At 35.4% G+C, this 24,265-nt stretch overlaps 2 protein-coding genes across 4 annotated transcripts in view; both read left to right on the forward strand.

Moving 5' to 3' along the window:
* Nucleotides 1-1,620, forward strand: part of LOC121736089 (tRNA pseudouridine synthase A) — a 126,547-nt gene extending 124,927 nt beyond the window's left edge. For all 3 annotated transcript variants that reach the window (XM_042127154.1, XM_042127150.1, XM_042127153.1), the window contains 2 exons: nucleotides 929-1,084; nucleotides 1,171-1,620. In XM_042127154.1, the coding sequence (XP_041983088.1) occupies nucleotides 929-1,084; nucleotides 1,171-1,512 (498 nt within the window). In that variant the 3' untranslated portion in view covers nucleotides 1,513-1,620. The remainder of the gene's footprint in view (nucleotides 1-928; nucleotides 1,085-1,170) is intronic.
* A 13,936-nt stretch (nucleotides 1,621-15,556) lies between these two features.
* Nucleotides 15,557-22,999, forward strand: LOC121736091 (putative nuclease HARBI1). Its single transcript, XM_042127156.1, has 2 exons — nucleotides 15,557-15,851; nucleotides 21,987-22,999. The coding sequence occupies exons 1-2, from the start codon at nucleotides 15,606-15,608 to the stop codon at nucleotides 22,809-22,811; spliced, it is 1,071 nt and encodes a 356-aa protein (XP_041983090.1). The 5' UTR covers nucleotides 15,557-15,605; the 3' UTR covers nucleotides 22,812-22,999.
* Nucleotides 23,000-24,265: the final 1,266 nt, after the last annotated feature.

Raw genomic sequence — 24,265 nt, forward strand, 5'->3', positions numbered from 1 at the left:
CCGTTTTTTCCACACTTTCCTCTATTTCTTCGCTCGTATTAGTATTAGCGTGATAAAATATAGCCTATAGCCTTCCTCGATAAATGAGCTATCTAACACTGAAAGAATTTTTCAAATCGGACCAATAGTTTCTGAGATTAGCGCGTTCAAACAAACAAACTAACAAACTCTTCCGCTTTATAATATTAGTATAGACTAGCTGTCCCGGCAAATGTTGTTTTGCCCATATTATTTCATTGAAGTGACTAATATACAAGTTTGCCGTCATGGTCGTCCGACCTGGCTCTCTTAGGCATTTTCAAATATTTAGGAAAATGTTAATAGCGTATAATATTCTAGCTCTCAAAAGAACTAATTGATCTAAACTCTCGCACGCGCACCCCCTCCTTGATGACGCCCACTTTGCAACGGGCCGTCCAGTAAAAATCGTAATACATATTTTAATTTTGCCATAACTTCAAAACCAAACGTCCAATTTTAGTCATTCAAAGACCAAATATTATCTACATAAACTGTAACTTAGTGATTACATAATTTATTTTGATAAGGATTAGTAGCATGAGTAAAATAAACGCGTTTAAATGTAGTCCAAAAACATTCAAGATTTTTTAAATAAAAAAATTGTTGTTGTGCCTCACTCGACATAGATAAGTATAGTGTGTCGCGGACTTTTTTGTAGATATTTATAAGATCTACAATTAATTAAAATAAAATTTAGCCTATGTTACTCGTGGATAATAATGTAGCTTTCGAATGGCGAAAGAATTTTTAAAATCGGTCCAGTAGTTTTTGAGCCTATTCATTACAATTATACAAACAAAGTTTTCCTCTTTATAATATTAGTGTAGATGAATACACTTCTTTTGATTTTACACTGCAATGATTAAAGCAAGTTCTATCGCATCGATTAATTTGTGTTATTTTGCAGGGTCAGAGTTTTATGTTGCATCAAATTCGAAAAATGGTTGGGCTCATGATCGCAATTGTTAGAAACCACACCGATATTTCGATATTAGACAAAGTGTTTAGTAAAGAAAAGGTTATGATCCCTACTGCTCCAGGCTTAGGGCTGGTCCTAGATAAGGTAAAAATAATATTATTATGTAGCTTCGATCCTCATATTTTAAGAGAGCATAATTATTAATAAAATGTATATGCTCTGTTTTTTAGGTACATTACGAACGTTACGGCGCGCGTTATAAAGAGAGCCACGACACTCTGGATTGGGATGACCAGGACGAAGCAGTGCAGAGGTTTAAACATGAACAGATCTTTCCTAATATAATCAAAGGTGAAATCGAAGACAACTCAATGGGTTTGTGGCTCGAGAAAATGAAAGGACATTCTTATGAGCCGAGTGATGAAAGTGAAAAGAACGATGTAAGTGATACTAAAAATATAAATTCGTTTGATGACGATCGGGACGATGATATAGCGCAAAAAGATTCCGTGCAAGTTTGTGATGGTGTCGTGTCACTCGATGGCGATACACTTATTGAAAAACAGGAGTAGTATAAGGTAAATATAGTGCGGTCTGTCAGAAAGTAGAGAATAACTAGAAGCTGATGTACAATATTTTTAGTCCTTATAATGATGTTGTAATAAAGACTAATACATGTATTTTTTGTTTGTGTTTTAACCTGACTATGGCGGAGCCCAAGTTTCTTTTGTTAAATTGAAATTATATAAATTTAAGGCACAGTATCAAATTTCTTGGCATATTTTATCGACGAATTGGCTGTTAAATTTTCTCTATCTCTCTCTGTTGTAAAATGGCATCCATTTTATGTTTTTGGTATCAAAGACCCGGGCTTTCGTAGTAATTTTACTTCTTATGTAAATGTCCTATTAACAAGAAAAAGATCTCATTTCTCACACAGATTATGTTTTAATATTCGTAGAACAAATCTTAGAAAACAAAGGTAAAATGTTTTATTAATTATTGGTAAATGTTTTTAATTATTGGTTGTAAGTGAAAAACCTAGCCCATTAGACTGATTATTTTTTATATATTTTAAATATAGAGGAGGTAATTAGCTAACATTAATTCCTATTTCCTAACGGCCGTTCCCAATATTTGATCTATCTCTGGTTTTGCCCTACTAGAGATAGGAATAGCTCAGATTAGACATTACAGACATATATTTTATGTCAATTGTGAGCTATTCCTATCTCTAGTAGGGCAAAACCAGAGATAGATCAAATATTGGGAACGGCCGTAAATGTCTTTGCTCTAAGTCAGATATCTTAGGAATTATGACGATTTGAATACGACCTTTTTCCTTGCATATCAACCGGGGTAGTAGGGAAAAAATGCGTTATTCAGTTTTAAAGTTATTTAATAACTTAATAATAATAAAAGGAAACGATTGCCTATAGCCATTGCTCAAAAGTATCTCCTTAATTTTGAAGGCATGCTATATAGCTCTTATTGAGACATTATATTTTGTCAGTGGTCGGATCATTTGTTTCTTTTCTCTCGATTCATTTCCAACTGGCATAATTTTCTATTAATTATTCTTCTCGAGTATTCAGCATTGATGTACAATTTAATGTGCCCCACAAGAAAAAATCTAGTGGGGTAATCCGGTGACCGAGGTGGCCTGACCAAGCGTGCCCAATCACCAAGCGCCACGGAATATTAAGATAGCTCCGCACATTTACTGCAAAGTGCACAGGAGCACCGTCCAGGTGCAGTATCATACCCCTCCAATAACTTAACGGCAACTCCAGGAGTGCGTCTAAAAAATTTTTCTGCAAAAACTGCAAAAATTTTGAGCCATTCATTGTAGAAGGCAAAATTATTGGCCGAATTAGGATATCATTGATCATTCCTGATTCCTGCCCTAAATATTCACTGCAAACTGATGCTGGCTGCAAACTTTCTCTTATTGTGAATAATCAGGGCACAACAGATGTTCATTTCAGTGGTTAATGTAACGATCCAGTAAAAGTGGCTTCGTCAGTCCAATTTTACAAAAAAAAATTATCTAGTTGCAATCTTCTGTTTAACCACACCAAAACTGGTCAGTTTTCTCTTGCACTTTTCAAAAATGATAGGGATGTAATCCTTCCCTTTTCAGAACTCTCCACACAGACGATTTTGGCAAATGTAGTTGAATTGCGATTCGCCTGAGACTGGTATCTTCTGTTATTAAATTCAGTATTTCTTCTTCATCATGCGGCGACAAAAGACGAAAATTCATTAGCGGGTGTTCTTATCCCATTTTTGGCTAAGCGCAAATGAATTCTTGTGAATATCATAGCAGTCGGTGTAGGTCTGTTGGGTAATCTTCTCCCATACTCTCTAACTGCTTAAGAGGCATTTACGTTGCTGAGTCCATAGACGAAATGGATGTCGACATGCTTGGTCGAATAGATTTTCATTTTAATTAGCTATTATGCGTACATTGCAGAAAGTTATAACAACGATTGATTAGTAAACAAAATCTTTTATTGTTTAAAAAAAGGCTTATGTTTTTTTTGTAGTCTATGAGTTTGCCTATCAAATGCGACCTTTTTATCTTCGTATGATACTTAGATGAGAAGCATCGGTCAAGTGAAAATAACGGTCCAAGAAATAATTAAAATGGCTGCCATTTTAAAACCAGGGGAGAGAGGAAGTTTATGCATCTTTGCTCACTCTTGTTGCTGAATGATGTTTCACAGCTTTATACGGCGGTAATCAAAACATCTCACTGGACGGCTTGCTATACAAAAGATTTGCTAAGACCGTGACTAAAAATTCATTTAATTTATCTGTGAAACTGTGAAAACGAGCAGCACCTTGTTTTGGAGGCAGCGTTGATAAATTAAATGAAGTTTTAGTCACCGTCTTGGCAAATATTTAGTACCGCGCTATTCCTCACTCAGAAATAGCGCGGTACCACTAGTATCACCACCACCACTACTAGGATGTTTCTCCATAATTATTGATAATTTTATAAATTTTAATTTCCCCTTAACCCATAACCGCCAAAATGAAACCAGCAGTGATATTATTACAAAACTTATATTTCTCTGTACTTTATAAACTAAATAAAGTAAAAACAAAAGAAAAAAATTAGAAAAATCAAAATCCTCCCCTCCAGGTACGCCCCGTACTTGATTGGGTACAACGGCGTGTTATGGGTGCATTAGGTGTGGTAAAGTAATTATATTTCGCAGCAGTTCGACTTCCAAAAAAAACCAAAATTTCTTAAAATATTTTATTAATTAAATCTTACAATAATTAAACTATAATTAAATTGACTCGACTATTCGACGATCGAATAATAAGTGACGCGAAATAACTATTGCAAAAATGCTGTAAACTGAGGAATGCTGACTCCGCGCCTCGTGCCGCTGCCGCGTGACTGTGGTCGGGTGCTGCGTCGGCGTTCTTCATAGGGATCCGCAGCGTAACACCTCCCCCCGAAGATCAGCAACTATTTTCTTAAAATTGTTGCTGGGATGCTTGATGGATCAACCCTCACTTCTCCAGGATTCTGAGTCTCTTTGTGCTCCATTGATGGCTGCAACTTGCTAAAACGCTGATACAGGAACATAGTCATGCAGATAATGATAGCAATTATTAATATCAGATATACAGGAATAGTAGTGTGATAGATAGATAAATCTTGAGAGCTTCTTAAATCAATTTTCGGTTGCGCCATGATTTCTGAATTTATTTTATGAAGTTTTTCTAAGTTGATAGATTTCAAATTTAAAATATGTTCAGAGGGTTGATTTTCTTTTACAGGAACGATATCTGAGATTCTTAAGGGTTGTCCTTTAATAATATCATTTGAATTTGAAATAGTGAATTCTGGAGTCTGGATGGAACAGCCTTGAGGTATAATAGCGAGATAGCTTCCATTTAGAGTTTTATACTGCAATTTTCCACAGGATGTTTGAATTTTAGTTGATTTCGGAAAACTAAGAATGTAGTGCTTCTGGTCTAATTGCTCGAATGCTTCAGATTCTTGGGATATAGAGGTAAGTTTACAGGATGGCAAGAGCTGCTGCTTCGTAATAAGAGTGTGGATGCATTCATCATGATTATTGAAGGTATGAGCAGGATTCTCCTCGCAGATATAATATGCCGAATTAGCTTTTAAGCATTCTGTTTCTATGTACCTAGAATCTCTTTCCTGAATTGCTATATAAGGAGACATGGGAATAAGAATTTGATGATTTCGGTTAGGAACTGCAGAGAGTTTGAAAAGGTCAAAAGGTTTAGGAAGGACAATCGGCACTTTAAAAACTAAAACTATTTTATTATCTAGATAGTAATATCCATAACTCATAACTCTAAAATATTCTCTCAAATCTATATCTAAGGTAAATTCGCTTGAATATAAAACTTTAATTTTCGAAATCATACTTCTTAACATAGCTACACTAATAATTGAATGTGCTGTGCTCGATGCAAAGCTCAAGTTCAACATATTTCCTAAATTAACTAATTCAATCGTTAAACTATCTATATTATCACCTAAAATGAAAAGATATTGAGATAAATGAGCGTATTTAATTAATTCAGTTTCTCTCTTAAAATCTTTTTCCATTATATAATTTAAAGTCTTATTAATTTTATCTTGATTTTCTACAATAGTATTTAATATTTTAGTATGATGCTGTAACCATTCTCTAGTTAAACTAATATGATTATTATATTCAGATTCTAATTTAAATTGATTTTCTTTTAAAACTTTTAAAGCATTTTCATATTTAATTGCATCAGTATAATCAAGATTACCTGATATACTTTTTATAATAGATCCTAGTCCATTGATCAAACCTCTTTTAACACGCGAAACTTTAAACGTTTGCAATATTTCTGTAATTTTATATAATTTGCCTGAGAGATATTCTAAATGTGGTTCATATAAGGATAGGGTTTTATTGTTAAGTAAAGGACGAAAATCTTGAATTTGGGAATACACTAAATTAATTTTAGATTCTATGTCTTCTAGGTTAACATGCTGTAAAAAGGTGTGATATTGGTGAATGATCCTGGTCTGTCCAAGTTTGAAAGGTAAGAGTCCTGGTCCGTCGTCAAGTGTCTCAAGTTGAATTTCTTGCGTTCTGCTTAGATGTAGAGTCGTCAGTATTGTCAGTATTGTCCTGTAACAATTGAGCGCTTTTAGGCACTCTTTTCAGCCGGGATTTTGCTATGGGTAACTTTTTCTTTTTAGTATAAATATGAATTGGGAGATTTGCCATAACTTTATCGTGAGTATATCTAGAAGCTAATTTTTGTCTGGATGCTGAAGGATTTTTTATAAAAACTTGTTGTTCAGGTAAGTATTCTTTTTCAGGTTCTCTATTCTTATTTCTATTGTCCATTATATTATTACGAGTTTCAGTAGTCATGTCATTTATTAAGGAGTAAGCTAATTTCAAACGTTCTTTATGATCTACCATATACTGCTGTAACAGATGCGACGTAAGGTCTACATTAAAAGGATCTCTTGGATCAAAATGTCCTGTAATTAAATCTATTGGTTTGCATTTTGTAAAACTATGAATAGAGCTATTATAACCTAAAATTGCATAAGGCATTAAAAGTACTACGGAATCATGTTTCTTTTCTAATCTAAGTATACGTAAATGCTCTAATAGAGTTGAATGAAATCTTTCTACTAAACCATTTTCATTCGGTGTATTCGGTGCAACTTTATGATGTTGAATCTTATGTAACCTAATAAATTCGCTAAATAATTGGTTGGAAAATTCGGGACCATTATCTGTAATAATTGTTATGGGTAATCCATGGTGGGTACTAAATTGAAGTAAAGCTTGAACTACACTAATGGCTGTACCATCTTTTAAATAATAAGCTTGAGCATACTTTGAAAATGAATCGACTATTGTAAGGAACTTTTCACTTCGAGCTGTAAATAAATCTAAATGAACTAATTCAAAGGGCTTACTGGCTGGGGGAACTACTTTAAATTGCTGCTTTATAGGGTTTCTATCGTATTTGGCTTGTCCGCAAATTATACATTCATTAATAAATTTCGTAATTTCTTCTCTCATATGGGGCCAATAGTATCTACTAGAAAGGGCAAGATAACACTCATTAATACCACGATGATTTGTTTTACCATCATGATACTTATTAATTATTTCCTGTTGCTTTAAATATTCCTTTATATTCTCTAATTCTTTCTTTGTACAAACTAAATTCATAGCTGAACTTTTAAACATTCTTTGTAAAATAGGAATAACTGTATACATTGCCAAAGGGGGATTAAAAGGTAAAGCTGTTTTAATATTGGGATGCACATATTCTTTAACTGCATTAACTACGTCTTCTTCTAGATTTGACTCGGATAACTGTATTGAAATTCTAGTATGAGTGTCAAAGGGTTTTGTTAAAATGGGTTTTCTTTTAATATCGCCTACTATACTAAAAACTATCTGTCTCTTGAATTTATTCAAGGGTTCATCAGTAATTGGGATTTCTAAAATTGGATTTTCGTCGGAAGTGTGAACGGTAAGTGTTCTGGAGTCATCTAATAATTCTGCTATTTCAGGTGCTGTAACTGTACGACTATCGTGAGACATATTAGCTATAATAGATTCTAAACCTGGATCTTCATGAATATTTATTTCTATACGTGATAAGACTATTGTAAAATTATATTCACTAAGTTTAAAGCGCCACCTCGTTAAGCGAGAATTGGGCTCTTTCAAATTCATCATCCATTGGAGTGGTTTGTGATCGGTTATTATTTTAAATTTACGTCCGAAAAGATACGGTCTGAAATATTTCGTCGCCCACACTATTGCTAATAACTCTTTTTCTATTGTACTGTAGTTGGTTTCACTTGAATTCAAAGTCCTGGAAGCATATGCAATGGGTTTGTCTGAACCTATAACACCTTGTGATAACACTGCGCCTATTGCAACATTCGAAGCATCTGTTGTTAAAATGAATTCCTTGGTAAAATCTGGGTATTGAAGTACTGGGTCATTTAATAGTAAAGTTTTACAATGATTGAAGCATTTGATATAATTTTCATCTAAAGTTATTTTATTGTCTTTCTTTAAACATTGGGTCATGGGTTTAGTAATTCTGGCAAAGTCTGGAATAAATTTTCTATAGTAACCTAAAAATCCGAGAAAACGCTTAATTTCTGTAGGGGTTTTCGGTAAGGGATAATTTTCAATGGCTTTAATTTTATTTGGATTGGGTTTAACTCCTTCGTTACTAATTACGTGTCCTAAAAACTCTGTCTCTAATTTTAAGAATTCTGATTTATCCATCTGTATTTTAAAGTTCGATTCTCTAAGTCTCTGGAATACTTTTTCAAGGTTTACCATATGTTCCTGAAGGGAAGTACTGAAAACAACGATATCATCCAAATAAACTAAACAGATTTGATTTTGGAGTCCTCTTAAAACATTGTCCATAACTCTTTGAAAAGTAGCTGGAGAGTTCTTAAGTCCCATAGGCATTCTCAAAAATTCATAATGACCATTTTCTACGTTAAATGCTGTTTTTTGAATATCTGCTTCATCCATTTCTACCTGATAAAATCCGCTTGCTAAATCTAATGTGCTAAAATATTGACATCGGCCTAATTTATCTAGTACATCGGTAATGTTGGGGATGGGATACTTGTCATCGATAGTTTTTTCATTTAGTTTCCTAAAATCTACTACGAGACGCCATTTAGTTTTTCCAGACGCATCAGCCTTCTTTGGTACTATCCATATAGGAGAGCTCCATGCAGAGTCTGAAGGTCTTATTATATTCTGATCTAACATCTTATTAATTTGGTTCCTAACTTCTTCTCTATGGACATATGGATAACGGTAATTTTTAGCATGTACAGGGGATTCATCAGTAGTTCTAATTTTGTGTTTAATTTTATTTGTAAATGTAAGTGTTTCTCCATCTAGATAAAATACATCTGCATAACGGGCACATAAATTTTCTATATTTTTAGTTTCTTCGGGATTAAGATGAGAAGTACGAAGTTTAGATAAAACTGCTTTTGCTCTATCACTAACAATATTATAATTATGGCATTCTATATTATAAGATTCTGCACTAATTGGTTGGTTTAAAGAAAATATTACATCATTTGGACTTTCATTAATTACCTGTATATAAGCTCTATTATTTTTAACTTTAGTAATGCAATCTCTTATTTTACAGTGACATACAATATGCTCGTTAACTATTGCTTCTCCGTCATGAACATTTATAGGAACTCTAACTATTTTAGAACTTTGAGCGGGAATTATATCTTCATATAAATTACAACTTTTTGAATCGTACATTAAAATTGGATTACTGGCTAATGTAGTAATTAAATTTCTATTCTTTAAATCAATTTTAGCTTCCCATTTGTCAAGTAAGTCAAGTCCAATTAGTCCGTCAAAATAGTCATGGAAATTATAAATGAATAAAGTTATATTATTTCTATCGTTAAATTCTGAAAAACAAGGTATTGTAATAGAATAATCGTTACGGGTTGTAGCATGTACATTGGTCACTTCAAATGGTTCATAATTACAAGGAAAATTAGGAAAATATCTACTAACTGCATTAGGGCTTATAAAAGATTGATTGGCTCCTGTATCTATTAATAATTTAAGTGGAGGATTTTTAATTTGAATATACGGTAACTGTCTTTGAGTCTGTAAATTAATTTCTATCGTGGTTTGTCTGATTTCGGGGTTTTCTGAAAATTTTGATTTTGGCTTTCAGTGTCCTGAGAGTCAGAATTTTCATAGCTAATATTATTTTCAGTCATAGGTAAAGAAGGTTGGTCATAGTAATAGTCATAAGGATATTCAATGGGTTCTGTATAATATTCATTAGGGTCATAGTACATGTAAGGGTCACAGTAAGTCTGGTCATAGCACTCATTTAAATTTAACTGTCGGGATTTAAAATAATTTGATGGGGGCGGATTTCCCTGTTTAGTCCAGTCATGTCCTCTTAAGGGTAACGGCTTAGGGGTAAAATGACTAACACCACTCATAGGAACAGGTCTATTAGATTGATTACTATTATTAAAATTATTATTATTCTGATTATTCTGTCCAAAATTATTCTGTGCAAAATTATTCGATGAAAAATTATTTCTATTGGGGATTCTAAAGACATTACTCTGAGGGTTAAAATTTGGGGGTAAAGCACGGAAAATTTGTTGAGTACGAGAAGGTCCTTGATTTTGATTGAACATAGGCCTAGGTTGCCACATATTATTTTGAGGTCGTTGCTGCCAAAATTGAGGTGGTGGTTGTGGAGGGTTAAATGAACGAGATGTACCGGGCATATTAAAATTATTATTAATTTTATGATGATTACGTCGGTCAGTATGTGAGTCATTTCTGTCCTGCATATATATTATATTCATTTCGTCATGAACATATTCAAGGGCTTTTTCAATAGTTTCAGGGCGCATACAGCGTATCCTGGAACCTAGAGGATCTTTTAAACCACGTAGGAAGGCTTGCAGGGTTAACTTCTTATATAAATTACGTTTTGCCTCAATAGTAGTGGAAATCGTCTCATGCAAACTAATATAAGTTATTAAGGTACTAAAAATGTTCTGGCATTTTTCATAATATTCCTGAGGAGTTGAAGACCCCTGTGTCAAAAGTGCAAGATCATTATATAAAGAGGTTTCATCACGTTGGTCCGAAAAATTATTCACTAAAGCTGTCCTAATACCTTGCCAAGTATCGGGTATGCCATTCGAATTTATTAACCTGGCGGCAGGTCCAGTTACTTTATTTAATATACCGTTAATTAAAGCTAAATTAATTAAATCATTCCCTGGAACTACAAATTTTTCTACGAGCTGATCACATAATTTAATAAATCTAGTAAGGACATTCGAGTTTCCATCAAAATCTGGTACTAATCTTAATGCTTTAAAAATATCATCCATAGTTGCCATATTTAAATTTGAATTTTCTTCACTAATTTCTCTAATCGTATCTAAAAATTTAAATCTACTACTAATTCTAGAAGTCCTCGATTGTCGCGGATGGAAAATCTTGGAAATAAAATTAAGTACTTAAAGGATAAGAAAGGAGCAAATTCAGAGTGATTCTAAAAGTACTCACATAAGCTGCATTTCGGCTCTTTCTGGGCGTATCGATGGCTGGATACAGTCTTCTGCTGCGCGAAGGTTCTTCTTTCTTCGGTAAAGACTTTTGGAAGTCAAGTAGCGATCGCACGCGCACGATTGCGATATCCTTTACGAGGGCTACTTCCGAATCCTACCGACTGCGCCAATTATATTTCGCAGCAGTTCGACTTCCAAAAAAAACCAAAATTTCTTAAAATATTTTATTAATTAAATCTTACAATCATTAAACTATAATTAAATTGACTCGACTATTCGACGATCGAATAATAAGTGACGCGAAATAACTATTGCAAAAATGCTGTAAACTGAGGAATGCTGACTCCGCGCCTCGTGCCGCTGCCGCGTGACTGTGGTCGGGTGCTGCGTCGGCGTTCTTCATAGGGATCCGCAGCGTAACAAAGTTCAAAACAAACTTTGTCGACACACAGTGTTTTCTTACATTTTTTGCACTGCCAACGAACTCTTGTATGGCATTTTACATATCTCAATGTTTTTACTAATTTTTCAGGGTAGTGGCCTATACCATCTTGAGGTAACCCAGGAACTGATGAATAGGACGGCCTTGTTTTATTTTGTAGATTCTGGCGTAAATAAACTTGCTATGGATCTTCGAAACATGATTTGAGCCATGCTATCATCATGAGTCATAACATGCAAACGCCAAACATTCGCAATAGCCATATCAATCATATATGTGAACAGGACCCACCACCATTTTTTACCCCGTATAGCAACCCGATATAGTGATATGGATTGATCTAACTCATCTACTCCTCCCATATTTTTATTAAATGTTTGAAATAATTTCGGGATACTGACGTTGGTGTTTTGACGTTGTTCTGGAGACCATTGTTTCACAAGTCCTAAAGGTTTTTATTATTTTTTTATTATTTTTTATTATTTAGCGATTTTGCTAACGTCACTAAGTTCTTCCGTGACTACCAAGAAGGGTATGCGGGCGTATTTATCGCTGTACAGAAACGTGACGAGGTCAGTGGTGGCTGATGAATTGAGATCACACTTTGATATGTCCACAGCAACTTTGATGTCGTTCCTGAAATGTGTGAGGTACGACAGAGAAAGTATTTCTAACAAAGATCCATGGGGTAAACGGGTCCCGACAGACGAGGCCACATCCTTGAGTCTGATGAAGTGTGCTTTGGGTTTGTACCCGTCCAACAGTTCCCGCAACATATTTATGCGTGGGTAAAGAAAAGAGTAAGGGTCAACAGTCTTGATTAGATCCAGAATACTAGTCCCGGGTATTATCTTTAGAGTGTATGGATTCACATCAAATTTTTGAGACGCCACGTTGGTGTGGAGGTAATACCTAACGTTTCTGTAATAGTCAGCAGATGTGTTGTACACAGTTGAGGCGGCTAGATCATATTCGTAGACGGTGCGTGGGTGTGTTATTATGTTGGATACGGCCGTAGTATACTCCGGGGTTGGGGCGAATATTATGGGCCCGTATTCGCCGCGGGGAAGGCCAGATGCCCTTCTGGGTCTCTCTCTTTTAAAACGGGTGTCGTCGGTGTTGTCGTTCACTTCGGCCATATAGACCATAGGGCTAAATCGTGGTGCTATGTCGTTTAGATAAGCCGCCTTACTGCCCTCGAGAAAGGCGGGCATCCCAGAATAATAAAATACACCATTGATGATGGCACTAGCAGAAAAGATCATGGCCAGCGATCTGGTAAGGAGTGAAGATGACATCTCAAACACTGGCAACCGGAACATGGGTGAACAGGCATGAAGGACGGCGCCCGGCCGACGATTCTCAATGTCAAAAACTATATCTATAGCCAGGTATTTTTTACCGGACACCTCAACCATCTTGCGACTTAAACTTTTGTCTGCTTCGAGCAAGAGGTGGCGTAATGTGGAGTTCGTAAAACAACTGTTCAATATTATAGACAAAGATGCTGTGTAAAACCTTTCCAAGTTGGTTAGACGTGTTATTGGGTAAAAGGCCTTGACCTTGAGGTCCACTGTCTTGAGGTTGGCCACACCATGAGCGGCAACAATCACGCCAGACATGCCCGTTGGCCATATCCAAGAAGGTATCCCCCTGATGACGCGCACGGTTGCGGTAAACCAACCCCTCCGAACGCGCTTGTGGACACTTCTCTGCCACTTGGCCACGGGGATGGAATCATTTAGTTGTGTCAAATTGCGGTATCCGAAAATCCTGATGGTATTTCTAGCCGAGGTAGTTGGTGCCTGGGCGGTCGTGCTGTCCGGGGTTTTGGTCGTCTGAGGGTCTTTAATACTCCTGCCGAAGCGTAGTTTGGAGGCCCAAGAGGCCACCCGAGACAACCACAGGAAGCGGGTGGACTGTGCGGCAACCTGAGCGCCGCGTATTGACTCCATCGATACGGTTGCGCTTACGGCCCCGGCTGAGAGTGCCTCGATGGGTGTTGCCAAGTTGGGGGCAGAGCTCCAAGCTCTAAGGGCTCCCACCACAGATGTTCCTCTCTGGGCACTTTGAGTGATTATGCCGGTTGTGCCAGTCACAGAATGGGCAGCTAGGGGAGCAAGTTCAAAAATTGCCGAGTTTATACTGCTAGTGGAGGCGTGTACGGCAACAGCCGCGGCAGGTACAGAGTTAATAGTGGATAGAAGCCCGCCTATGTCTTGCCCCACAGTCAATGTTCCACGATATATGCGCCACATGTTGCGCATCCAGTTGAAGGCCACAGGTATACCATAGTGTAGTCCGTATGTTATCACTACATCTCTGACGCTGAGCCCCACGAATCTTTCCCAGTTCGGCTCCAGATTATAGGTTGATAGTATCAAAATATGTCGCCATAGTGCACACGCTGCTATCCTTCCACCTCACTAAAATAAGCTGGCTTTTATCAAATCTGTGATCATACGAAGCTCGATTTTCTTTTTTCATTTCCTTGGTACTTCTAAGAGTACTAGTAGCTCTGTAACCTTCGTTTTTAAGGTCAACTAAATGGTTGTAGTTGGTAAAAAAGTTGTCAAAATATACACAATTATTTTTGGGGTCGGTTTCCAATTTACGAAGTAGTGATTTGACTACTCTCGAGTCTAAGGGTTCAGTAGAATGTTCCAACGATTTTCCACAGTAAAAATCAAAAGTATAACAGTATCCTTTTGAACTTGCAGCGACCCAGTTTTTGTAACCAAATCGCACGGGCTTCCCACGGATAAATTGCTTAGCGGGATGATGACCAAAATATTTCACCATTGATTCATCAATGGAAATATTTTCGTGCATAACACCCCACTGCAAAAAAAATCCACCAAAATATCGCACAGAGGACGAACTTTGAACATCCTATCTCTACTGGTACTTGCTTCGTAGTTATTGACGAGATGGAGGTTCGTTTTTATATCTCTAAATCTTTGTCTTGACAAAAAGTTTGATACAATAGATACACCTACATCTTCATCATAAGACCAATATAAATCCTCCCTAGGTAAATAATGATATCCTAATGTTATCAAAACGCTTATAAACTTTTTCAAATCGATGGAGTCTAAGTGACATGTGTGCCTATTATTTTGATTGGCATACAAACTTTGCAATTCCCGGTACTCAGGAGTGTTACTGAATTCCCGGCAGCCAATACCGGGAAAACCGGGAAATTCGGGAATTTCGGTACCCAAAATGAAAGGTTATTAAAAAAAGAAAAACATTACCTTATTTGTGCACAGTTTTAATAAAAATGTGAATAGGTTAACAAAAAATAAACTTTTTCTCTTTATTTCAATTGTTCTTTCTTATTAATAAATCAACCAAAACAATAACAACACGACAAAACAAAAAATGTGAATAGGTTAACAAAAAATAAACGTTTTCTCTTTATTTCAACTGTTCTTTCTTAATAATAAATCAACCAAAACAATAACAACTCGACAAAATAAGTTATGAATTCGACTTACAAAAGATTGTGTAATAAAAAGTTGAATCGTAATAAAATTAAACAATAGCGGCCCATCCACTAACGTTCATTTCTTCCGACTTATCCCGTCGTGCAAACTGTACAGAAAAGCGACGGGATAAAATAAAACCGTTGAAGCCACTAATTGACCTCAATCCTACGGTCTTTCCCCTGACTTTATCACCACACGCCACCGCATGCGGAAAAACAATCCTTTAGTGACCATACACACGTTTTTCCTTCATTCCGGTCAGTTTGCATCTTGTCAGTCATACCGAGGGATTGCGTCTCTGTGGATGGTTATAATCCTAACATTTTATGAAGATTGTTGTAATTTAAAAGGAATGCGCGTCATTTTGAATTATATTTATGGATTTAATCATTTTGCAACAACATGTGTACCCGTAAGCAACAGATTGCTATTGCTTTGAGTTTTATTGCGAGTGAATATCTATTTAAACCTAAAAGAAGACATAGAATGTGGGTAAAAAAGTGGTTACTAGAAAAGGAGAAATATAGTGATATAAGACTTTTAAAAGATCTGGCATGCGATGAACCTGATGATTTTAGGAACTATTTAAGAATGGATGTCTCGACTTTTAACGAACTGCTCAAGATGGTAACACCGTATTTGCAGAAACAAAACACCAGAATGAGAAATTGTATAACAGCCGAGGAGCGCCTTACAGTAACATTGCGGTTTTTAGCTACGGGTAGAAGTTATGAGTGTCTTAAATTTAGCTATGGTATATCTCCGCAAAGCCTGGGTCGTATCATCCCAGAAACATGTGCAGTAATTTTTAACGTATTAAAGAATAACTTCTTCAAAGTAAGTACATTTTTGTATTTTTTTTTTTTTTAAATCTTTATTTATTAAGAGGTTTTTATACATAAGTACATGACAACCCCATCTTATCTTATACAATTGTAGATACATTAACTTAATACTAATTCTTAACTATTAATATTAATTGATAAGCTGATAGATGCAAATCTCACCAAAACCTTAAGTTCCTTTGAGTTATTAACTTGCGACAATAAATTATGAAACATTCCTACGTCAGTTCTGTTGAGACTTAGGTCTAGCAGTAGCTGCCGACGTCGCGGCTCGTGCCGGACACACTCCGCCAGCAGATGGTGTGCGTCCTCCACCACGCCGCACACTGAACAGTTCGGAGAATCACTCAATCTCATCATATGCTTGAATCTATTAAGCGGAATGTGTCCGGAACGCAGTCGATACAAAATAACGCAGTTTTGTCTGCTGAAATCGGTATTGTCGCATATACGAGGGGGTTCGGCTTGCAGTGTCTTATACCATATACCTTTCTCTTTAGAACTCCTATCGAAATATTCCTTCCATTCTATTCTACACTTATATTTATATGCATTTATATGATCTAAAAACGTAGCTTTATACGTTATTATTATACCGTCTATAGAACCCTCTTTCGCCAGCCTGTCGGCCTCCTCGTTACCCGTAAGTCCAATGTGCGACGGGACCCATTGCAATCTCACAGTTATGTTTTTTCTCATCAGTGTCATTATTGCTTCTATTATTTTATAAGCTATCGGTGAACCTCTATAGCTAGAGGTGCAACGAGCTATATGTTGTAGTGAACTTTTACTATCCGTGCAAATAAGAATGTATTTAGAAGGTATGTGCTGCGCATAACTGAGCGCCTGTGAGATTGCAATGAGCTCCAAAGACATAATAGAAGTAGTAGCCAGTATTTTAAATTTATTATTACTACATTCCCCTCTACACGAAGGATCATAAAATGCAGCTCCCTGATTACCACCCGACTTAGAGGCATCGGTATATAGAAAATGAAAATTTTGATATTTATTTCTTAACTCTATAATAACATTAAATTTAAGTTCATTGTAATCATACAATCTCTTCGGATCAGTCAAGCTCTCCAAAGTGGAGTGGATCACACTATTCGCATCAAAGTTACTGACCCATGTATTTAGCGAAAACATCTCTAGCGGGTAACACGATTCTATTATTTCATTACTTGTTTGATCCCACGTTTCTACAAGCAGGGGTAATTTTTTATTTCTCCAAAAAGTATTATTTTTACAAAACACTGAGAGTTCGGACAAAATATTTAGTGTCGGGTTATCTTTAAAAGACTGCGCCTTTAATAAATATTTGTAAGCTAAATATTTTCTACGTACATACAGTGGACACACACAAAGTTCAGTCTCCATGACATAAACTGGAGTGGTTCTGATGAAACCGCCTATGACACGCAAAGCCTGGTTTTGTATCCTGTCGAGTCTATCCAAATGAACTTTAGCACTATTATTATAAAGGTAGCTTCCATAATCTATCCTACTCCGAAGTAAGGAAATATAAATCCTGCGCAAGTGCTTGGGATGTACACCCCAGCTAGATCCTGTTAATATCTTCATAACATTTAATATTTTTTGTGTCTTTTCAGATATTTCTTTTATGTGTTTACCCCACCTTAAGCCCTTATCCAGCCAAAATCCTAAATATTTATAATTATCAACTACTTCTAACTCTTGTGAATCTAATTTTAATGAAAGTGTATAGTTTTTACGTCCCCTATTAAATAAACATATTTTAGATTTGTTAACTGATAAAGTTAATCCTATATCCCTTAATAATGATGAAAAAACGTTTAGGGCAAATTGCATTTTTTCAACACATTCCAATATACTGTTCCTGCAGCCACTAATATAAAAAACAAAATCGTCAGCATACTGACTTTGAAGAACCATCTTAATTTGTTTAACAATTTTTGCCGTACTGATATTAAATAATTGAGGGGACAAGGGGTCCCCCTGTGCTAATCCTCTAAAGGTCGATCTTATAATATTTAAAATATTTAAATTTCGTTGACTTAAAAAATTCCACAAATAAATACATATTCTTTTACCCATTTCCAGCCTATCTAATTCAGTAACGAGTTTTTCTATAAGTAAATTATTATATGCATTATCTACGTCTAAAAATAACACTAATGTAGGAACTTCCTTCGAAAACCCCAATTGAATATATGAAATCAGTCTAGCTAAACAATCCAAACAACTCTGACCTCTTCTGAAACCCGTCGTACTGCGAGACAGTAACTGATTCTTTTTTATGAACCATTCTATGCGTTTTTGTAGTAACAGGTGAAATGTTTTACATAAACAATTAATCAAAGATATTGGTCTTAATTTTGGTGGTAAATTTGGGTCATTACAAGCTTTTGGTATGGGCACTATTTTAATATCTCTCCACTGAGTCGGAATTACTCCGGTTTTTAGAATTAAATTAAATATTTTAAGAATATAACACTTACAGATGTAAGGAGAATAGTAAATCATGGAGTATGTAATTTCGTCAATGCCTGGTGCAGTATCCTTTTTCTTTAAGATATTGCATAACTCTGGGTAGGTGAATTCAGCCTCCATGACCGCATTGCTAGATGTAAGAGACGGACACTTCACCTGTACATAGTCCGGTGCCAAACTACAGAGTAATTCTTCATTTCTTTCCTGTGACACAATATAAGAACTTTTCTTTATTCCTTTAATCCAACGTAATTTATTCCACATTTCAGTGGCTGTTAATGAATTATCTATCGCAGAACAATGTAATTGCCAGTCATTAAATTTTGCCTTCCTGATTTCTGTCTTAAATTCGCGGATAGCCTTTTCAAATCTATTTAAATTCTCCGGAGTAGGATTTTTACGAAATTTACTTAAGGCCAACCTTCTACAAGCTACGAGGCGAGATAATTCTGAATTCCAGTACCTTTTCGGTGTAAAATTACTGGTTGGATTTTGACAAATTTTAATGTAAGGTATAAATTTATCAGCGGCCGTATTTATTTGAGTAATGAGGCTATTGTATATTTCTTCCACTTCAGATAATGAATCTGGCACCGACCAATTATTCTGTAAATAGTTTTTATATTCATCCCAATCAGCTAATTTAATATTTCTTTTTTTGACAAATTGTTTAGTTCCAGAGAATCGATACTTTAGTTTAATACACAAATGATCACTTCCTAAATTTTCATTTAAAATTTTAAAATCAAAATTCACTGCAATATCTGAAGAAACAAATGCGATATCGGGACTAGAAGTCTGTAAAATATTATTAACCAATTTAATTCTCGTTGCTTGACCACTATTAATACAAACAAAACCATATTCTAACGCTGCATCATTTACTAAGATACCTTTATTATCTGTTCGATTTGACCAAATTGAATGATGTGCGTTAAAATCGCCAGCTATTAAACAATTTTTGGGGAATTTACTAAATATGTCATCCCAGTCACTTTGCGCAGTGTTTATTGATGGTGGACAATAAATTAAAATAACGTTTCGTAATTTGTGACAATTGGATACAACAACATGGATGACCTCTATAGAACTATTTTTTAATTGCACAGGATTTTCGAAAATTTTAATGCTCTTATGTGACACTATAGCTACCCCTCCATAACCATCTGGGCGGTCTTTTCGGAATATATTGTACCCATTAATTCGAAAATCAGTGTCATACTTCAGCCATGATTCTGATATTAATGCAATATGTATTTTTTCTTGAGTTAAAAGTTGCTCTAATTCCTGACATTTTAATTTAACACTCTGTGCGTTCCACTGTAATATGTTACAATCAAATATTTTATTAGGATTTCCTGTCATTATTAGTTGTAAAAAGTTTGTCTATCACGTCAAAATTTTTAAAGAACTCACCAACAGAAGACAACAAATCTTTAACAAATAAAACTATAATGTCCTGAATCTTTTCTTGCATTGTCTTATCTTCAAAAAAAATTATCTTTGCTTCCGAAAAAAACTGCTTGAAATTGTTTTTATTCTGCCTAACATCATTAGTTTCTTCAGTATCTTTTTGTATTTGACTCTCCGTATTTTCATCGTCCTCTTTCTGAACGGGATCCTTCTTCTTTTTAAGAATCTTTCTATCATTTGTGTTCTTCTTTGCAGTATTTTCTTCTTTGTTTTGTTTATGAGCTCCTTCCTTTGTTATTCTATTTTTTGTTGTGTTTTCATATTTTTCTTTTTCAGCATCTAATTCTGGTACTTCCTCTCTGTGAATAATGGCATCTGTGACGAGTACTTCCCTGTATGATTTTCTAGTAGGATGACTTATTATGGGGCTCATTTCCCTTTCTGAACCGTCCTGTTGTTTCTAGAGGGACACTTTATGTATATAAGCACCTTCTCCTCTTCTCGTAGCTAAATATACTGTCAAAGCTCTGCGATACGTATAATTCTCTCGGGTCATAATTTCTCGAATTTCTTGTTCCTTCTTAAATATTGGGCACTCTTTACTTAACGAAATATGCGGACCTTTACAATTAACACACATAAAAATATCTGTGTCACAATTAGCATGCTTGCCTCCGCATTTCGGACAAATAATCCTCCTAGTCGGACACTGCCGACTCAAGTGCCCAAACTTCCAACACACCGAGCACTGGGAAACAGGAAATTTAAAAGCATTTACTCTGAATCGGCATCCATAACCATAGACATAAGATGGTACGGAATTACCCTTAAATCCCAAACGCACCGAATCACTGTCAATCCAGGCTCCATCATCGTCTTTCCGTTTTAATCTTTTCATAGAAATAATAGGATATTCGCATTCAAAATTTTCTAAAATCTCCTTTTCATCAACCTCTATTTCTACATTTTTAATAACTCCATAACATATCGATACTGAGTTGCTTCTTTGGCACCTATAGTCTAACTCTTCAAATTTTTTATTGTTTATCAACTTTTCGGCCATTTCTTCCGTTTCGAATTGAATACTAACTTTGTACGGCCCTTTGTATTTAATACGTAAAATATTTTGTATATTTTCTTCTCTTAACAACTTGGCAAAAGCTATTTGTTTCGGCAATACCTGTTTCGAAGACACCAAAACTTCGATATTTCTATCCTCATCTGATAAACTTCTAATTTCTTTCTTACGGCTACGGCATACAGTTGTGAACCCCTCATCATCCATCTCGGCGGTATCGGAACTGCGTCGCTTTTCTGCAGATTTATTCGAACTAAATTCCTCTTCCATAACTTGTTGCTCACACTCAATTACTATCTCCTCATTTAGACACTCCAAACCGATGCTATCCATTGTTATTCATAAATGGATCATTCACACTCATAATTATTTTGTTTAGATTAGGTAAGTTCAAGCCTACGGCGCTGAATAGCGCGGCGTAGATAACGATAAACACACAAACAACCTTAACTGTGACCGGCAAATTCTTGACACACGTGCACTTGCGTACGCCTATCGCACCGGACTGCGATTTTTGTATTTAAACCACTATTATTTTTTTAAAATAATTCACTACATACCTTTTTGATTGGAAGTGTTAGGGATATAGGTAAAATGAAAACACTGATAGTAGGTACAATTTTATTATTTGAAAATCAACTTGGAAAAACGAATTAATCATTTATCATTCGATGGTTTCATAAGATCCAACATTTTCATAATATTCACTCGCTGATGTGTTTACCAAAGTAGTTGTTGGCGGATAAGCTACTGAAACTGACGTAGAAGAAGAGTAGTTGCTCGAGCCAGTATTTGTATCACGTAAAAAAGAATAATTTGTAATGATATCCGTAAACTCGCTCAATTTATTGAGTATAGCATAATTCATTACTTTTGTTATTAATGATTCCGCATACATTTTTTGCTCCGCATTCTGTATTTTTTCTAATTTCTTACTAACGAATTTCCCAAACGCGTCAATATCTGTTTCATTATTTCCTAAAGCGGCTGTGCAAGCATTTAAGAATTTTTGTTTTTCTTCTTCTTCTAATTTCTTTTTTTTCTTTGCGGACACATGCTTATCACCATATATAATATCAGTAGCTTCTGCACTCTGAAAAAAATAACCTTTATTAGTTGTGATGAAAAGCAAAATATACTTAGATTATTTTTTTTTTTCAGTTCCCTACATCTGAGCGTGAATGGTTGGACATAGGCAAAATGTTCGATGAGAGATGGCAGTTCCCCAATTGCGGAGGTGCAATTGATGGGAAACACATAAGAATTACATGCCCCGCTGATACTGGAGCACTGTATTACAATTATAAAAATTTTTACTGCGTAGTTCTCATGGCTATAGTTAATGCCAATTATGAATTTATATTCGCAGATGTAGGAAAAAATGGAAGGAATTCAGATGGAGGAGTATTTGAATACACTTCATTTTGGCGGATGCTAACAAATGACGGGCTTCATATCCCTGAACGTGAAGATAATGTTGAAAAAATGAATTACGTTTTTTTGGCTGATGATGCTTTTCCCGCACATGAACACATCTTAAAACGTTTCAGTCAGGATGAAAGTGTTTCTAATGTTATGAATGAAAGATATAATTCTCGCCATTCTAGAGCGCGTAATGTCGTCGAAAATGCGTTCGGCATTATAAATTCTAGATTTCGAGTACTGAATTCACCAATGAATATTAAAGTGGAAAACGTAAACAAAGTTGTTTTAGCGATTTGTGCATTACACAATTATTTGTGTCGCCAAAGCAAATTTTACTTATCACCACAGACTGTCGATAGCATCGACAAGCGAACTGGCGAAATCCGACACACTGCCGAATGGAGGTACGAAGAAAACGTGCCTCAATTGGTCGAATTACAAAATGTTAATCGTGGTCGTCCGCCTTTACTTCCAAGAGAAAATAGAGATCGATATGTTTCTTATTTCAGTAATAAAGGAAGGAAGGTTACCTTGGCAAAATTAAAAAAATCGTCCATTTGAAAATTTAAAAAACATATACGGGGTGTTTGTGGGCCTTTGCTGACAAATTAAAGGCGTAAAACTATAATATTTTTTGGTAAACTTGGTTATTATATTTTTATTTTGCAGTTATCTAACCAGGAAGGACAACGGTGATTACACAACACCCTGTATAATAGTAGGTACTTAAGTAGATAATAACCTTTTGTGCATTAGCAGTCCCATTATCATTGTCTTGACGTGTTACTGCTTCTTGTGTCAATTCTTGTTCATCTAAATTATCTGAACTCTCCGTTGGCTGTTCATGATCGGTTAAAAAGGTCATCAATGAGAAGTACCTTAATGAAACTTATATGTCTCTTCTGTGCCACTTCCCGATTTCTGAGAGTTTTTGATCTAAAAATATAAACATAGATAAGTACCTATTATTGTAACACAATTTATATACCTACCTACCTAATTATAATAAGTATGATGCTATCAACCTAATGTACCTTCATACCTTTAAAACAATAAACTAATATTACTAGAATTAAGTAGGTTTTTTATTGATACAACATCCCTTTTTATCTGTAAAGCTATAATAATAGATACCTACGTAATATATAGGTACCTACTAAGGTTTTCATCAAAAAGTCAGTAAGGTTACTACACCACAGTACACTTACCTTTTTTAATTCCTTGCGAAAAGACCCCCGCAATGACTGAATTTTATTTTTTACCATTTTAATGTCAGCGTCTTTATCATATTTTTTCCATACATTGACCAAAGCTTGATGCCCTTTGTACTTTAAATTCCTGTTGCCGTACAAATCTTTATTTTTAATTTGCCATAAGGCAGGGTGAGATTTGTAGGTACATATTAGTTCTTTTACTATGTGCTTGGGCACATTTCTAATGTCAGCTTTATCGTCGATTTCTTGTTGGGAATCCATTTTCCTTCCGAGACGACAGACACAAACAAAATGATTACAAACGCGCGCTCAATCACGCCGGACAAATGAACAGGCACTAACTTGATCACAGAGCGCGTCGCGTCCTTCACGACGGGAGGGGTCGCGGGGTTATAATACCGTCATTCTTTCTCGCTCTTGCAAATCCACTGGCGTTCATTCGGCAGGAATGAGCGTTAGTGGATGGGCCGCTATTATCTTTGGCTAAACTTTTTACGATACTTTGTGCTTGTAAGGTATTGTCAAAAGAAGATATTTATTTACTTACCTAAAAATAAGTCTTTGAGTTAAAAAAACCCACATAAAATCAGTCTTAAAATAAAATAGGAACGTAATTATTAAAAAGGAGCATTATTATTTCTTCATTTGTTGGTAATACGTGCGCAAAAAGATGATGGCATCTAGACTTTGGTCGCTCAGTCTAGTTCTTAAACGGTTGCAAATATAACCAGCAGAGGAGAATATTCTCTCTGGTTCCACACTAGTGGGAGGAATAGTAGATAAGTGTTTATAAGCCAGAGA

Source organism: Aricia agestis, chromosome 18, assembly GCF_905147365.1.
Source record: "Aricia agestis chromosome 18, ilAriAges1.1, whole genome shotgun sequence".
NCBI lineage: Eukaryota > Metazoa > Arthropoda > Insecta > Lepidoptera > Lycaenidae > Aricia > Aricia agestis.

Bases quoted from the DNA above. Each gene is read 5' to 3' on its own strand.
- LOC121736091 (XM_042127156.1), top strand. From the start codon at position 15,606: ATGGATGTCTCGACTTTTAACGAACTGCTCAAGATGGTAACACCGTAT. The intron at 15,852-21,986 runs GTAAGTACATTT...TTTTTTTTTCAG, and splicing joins TAAAGAATAACTTCTTCAAA to TTCCCTACATCTGAGCGTGA.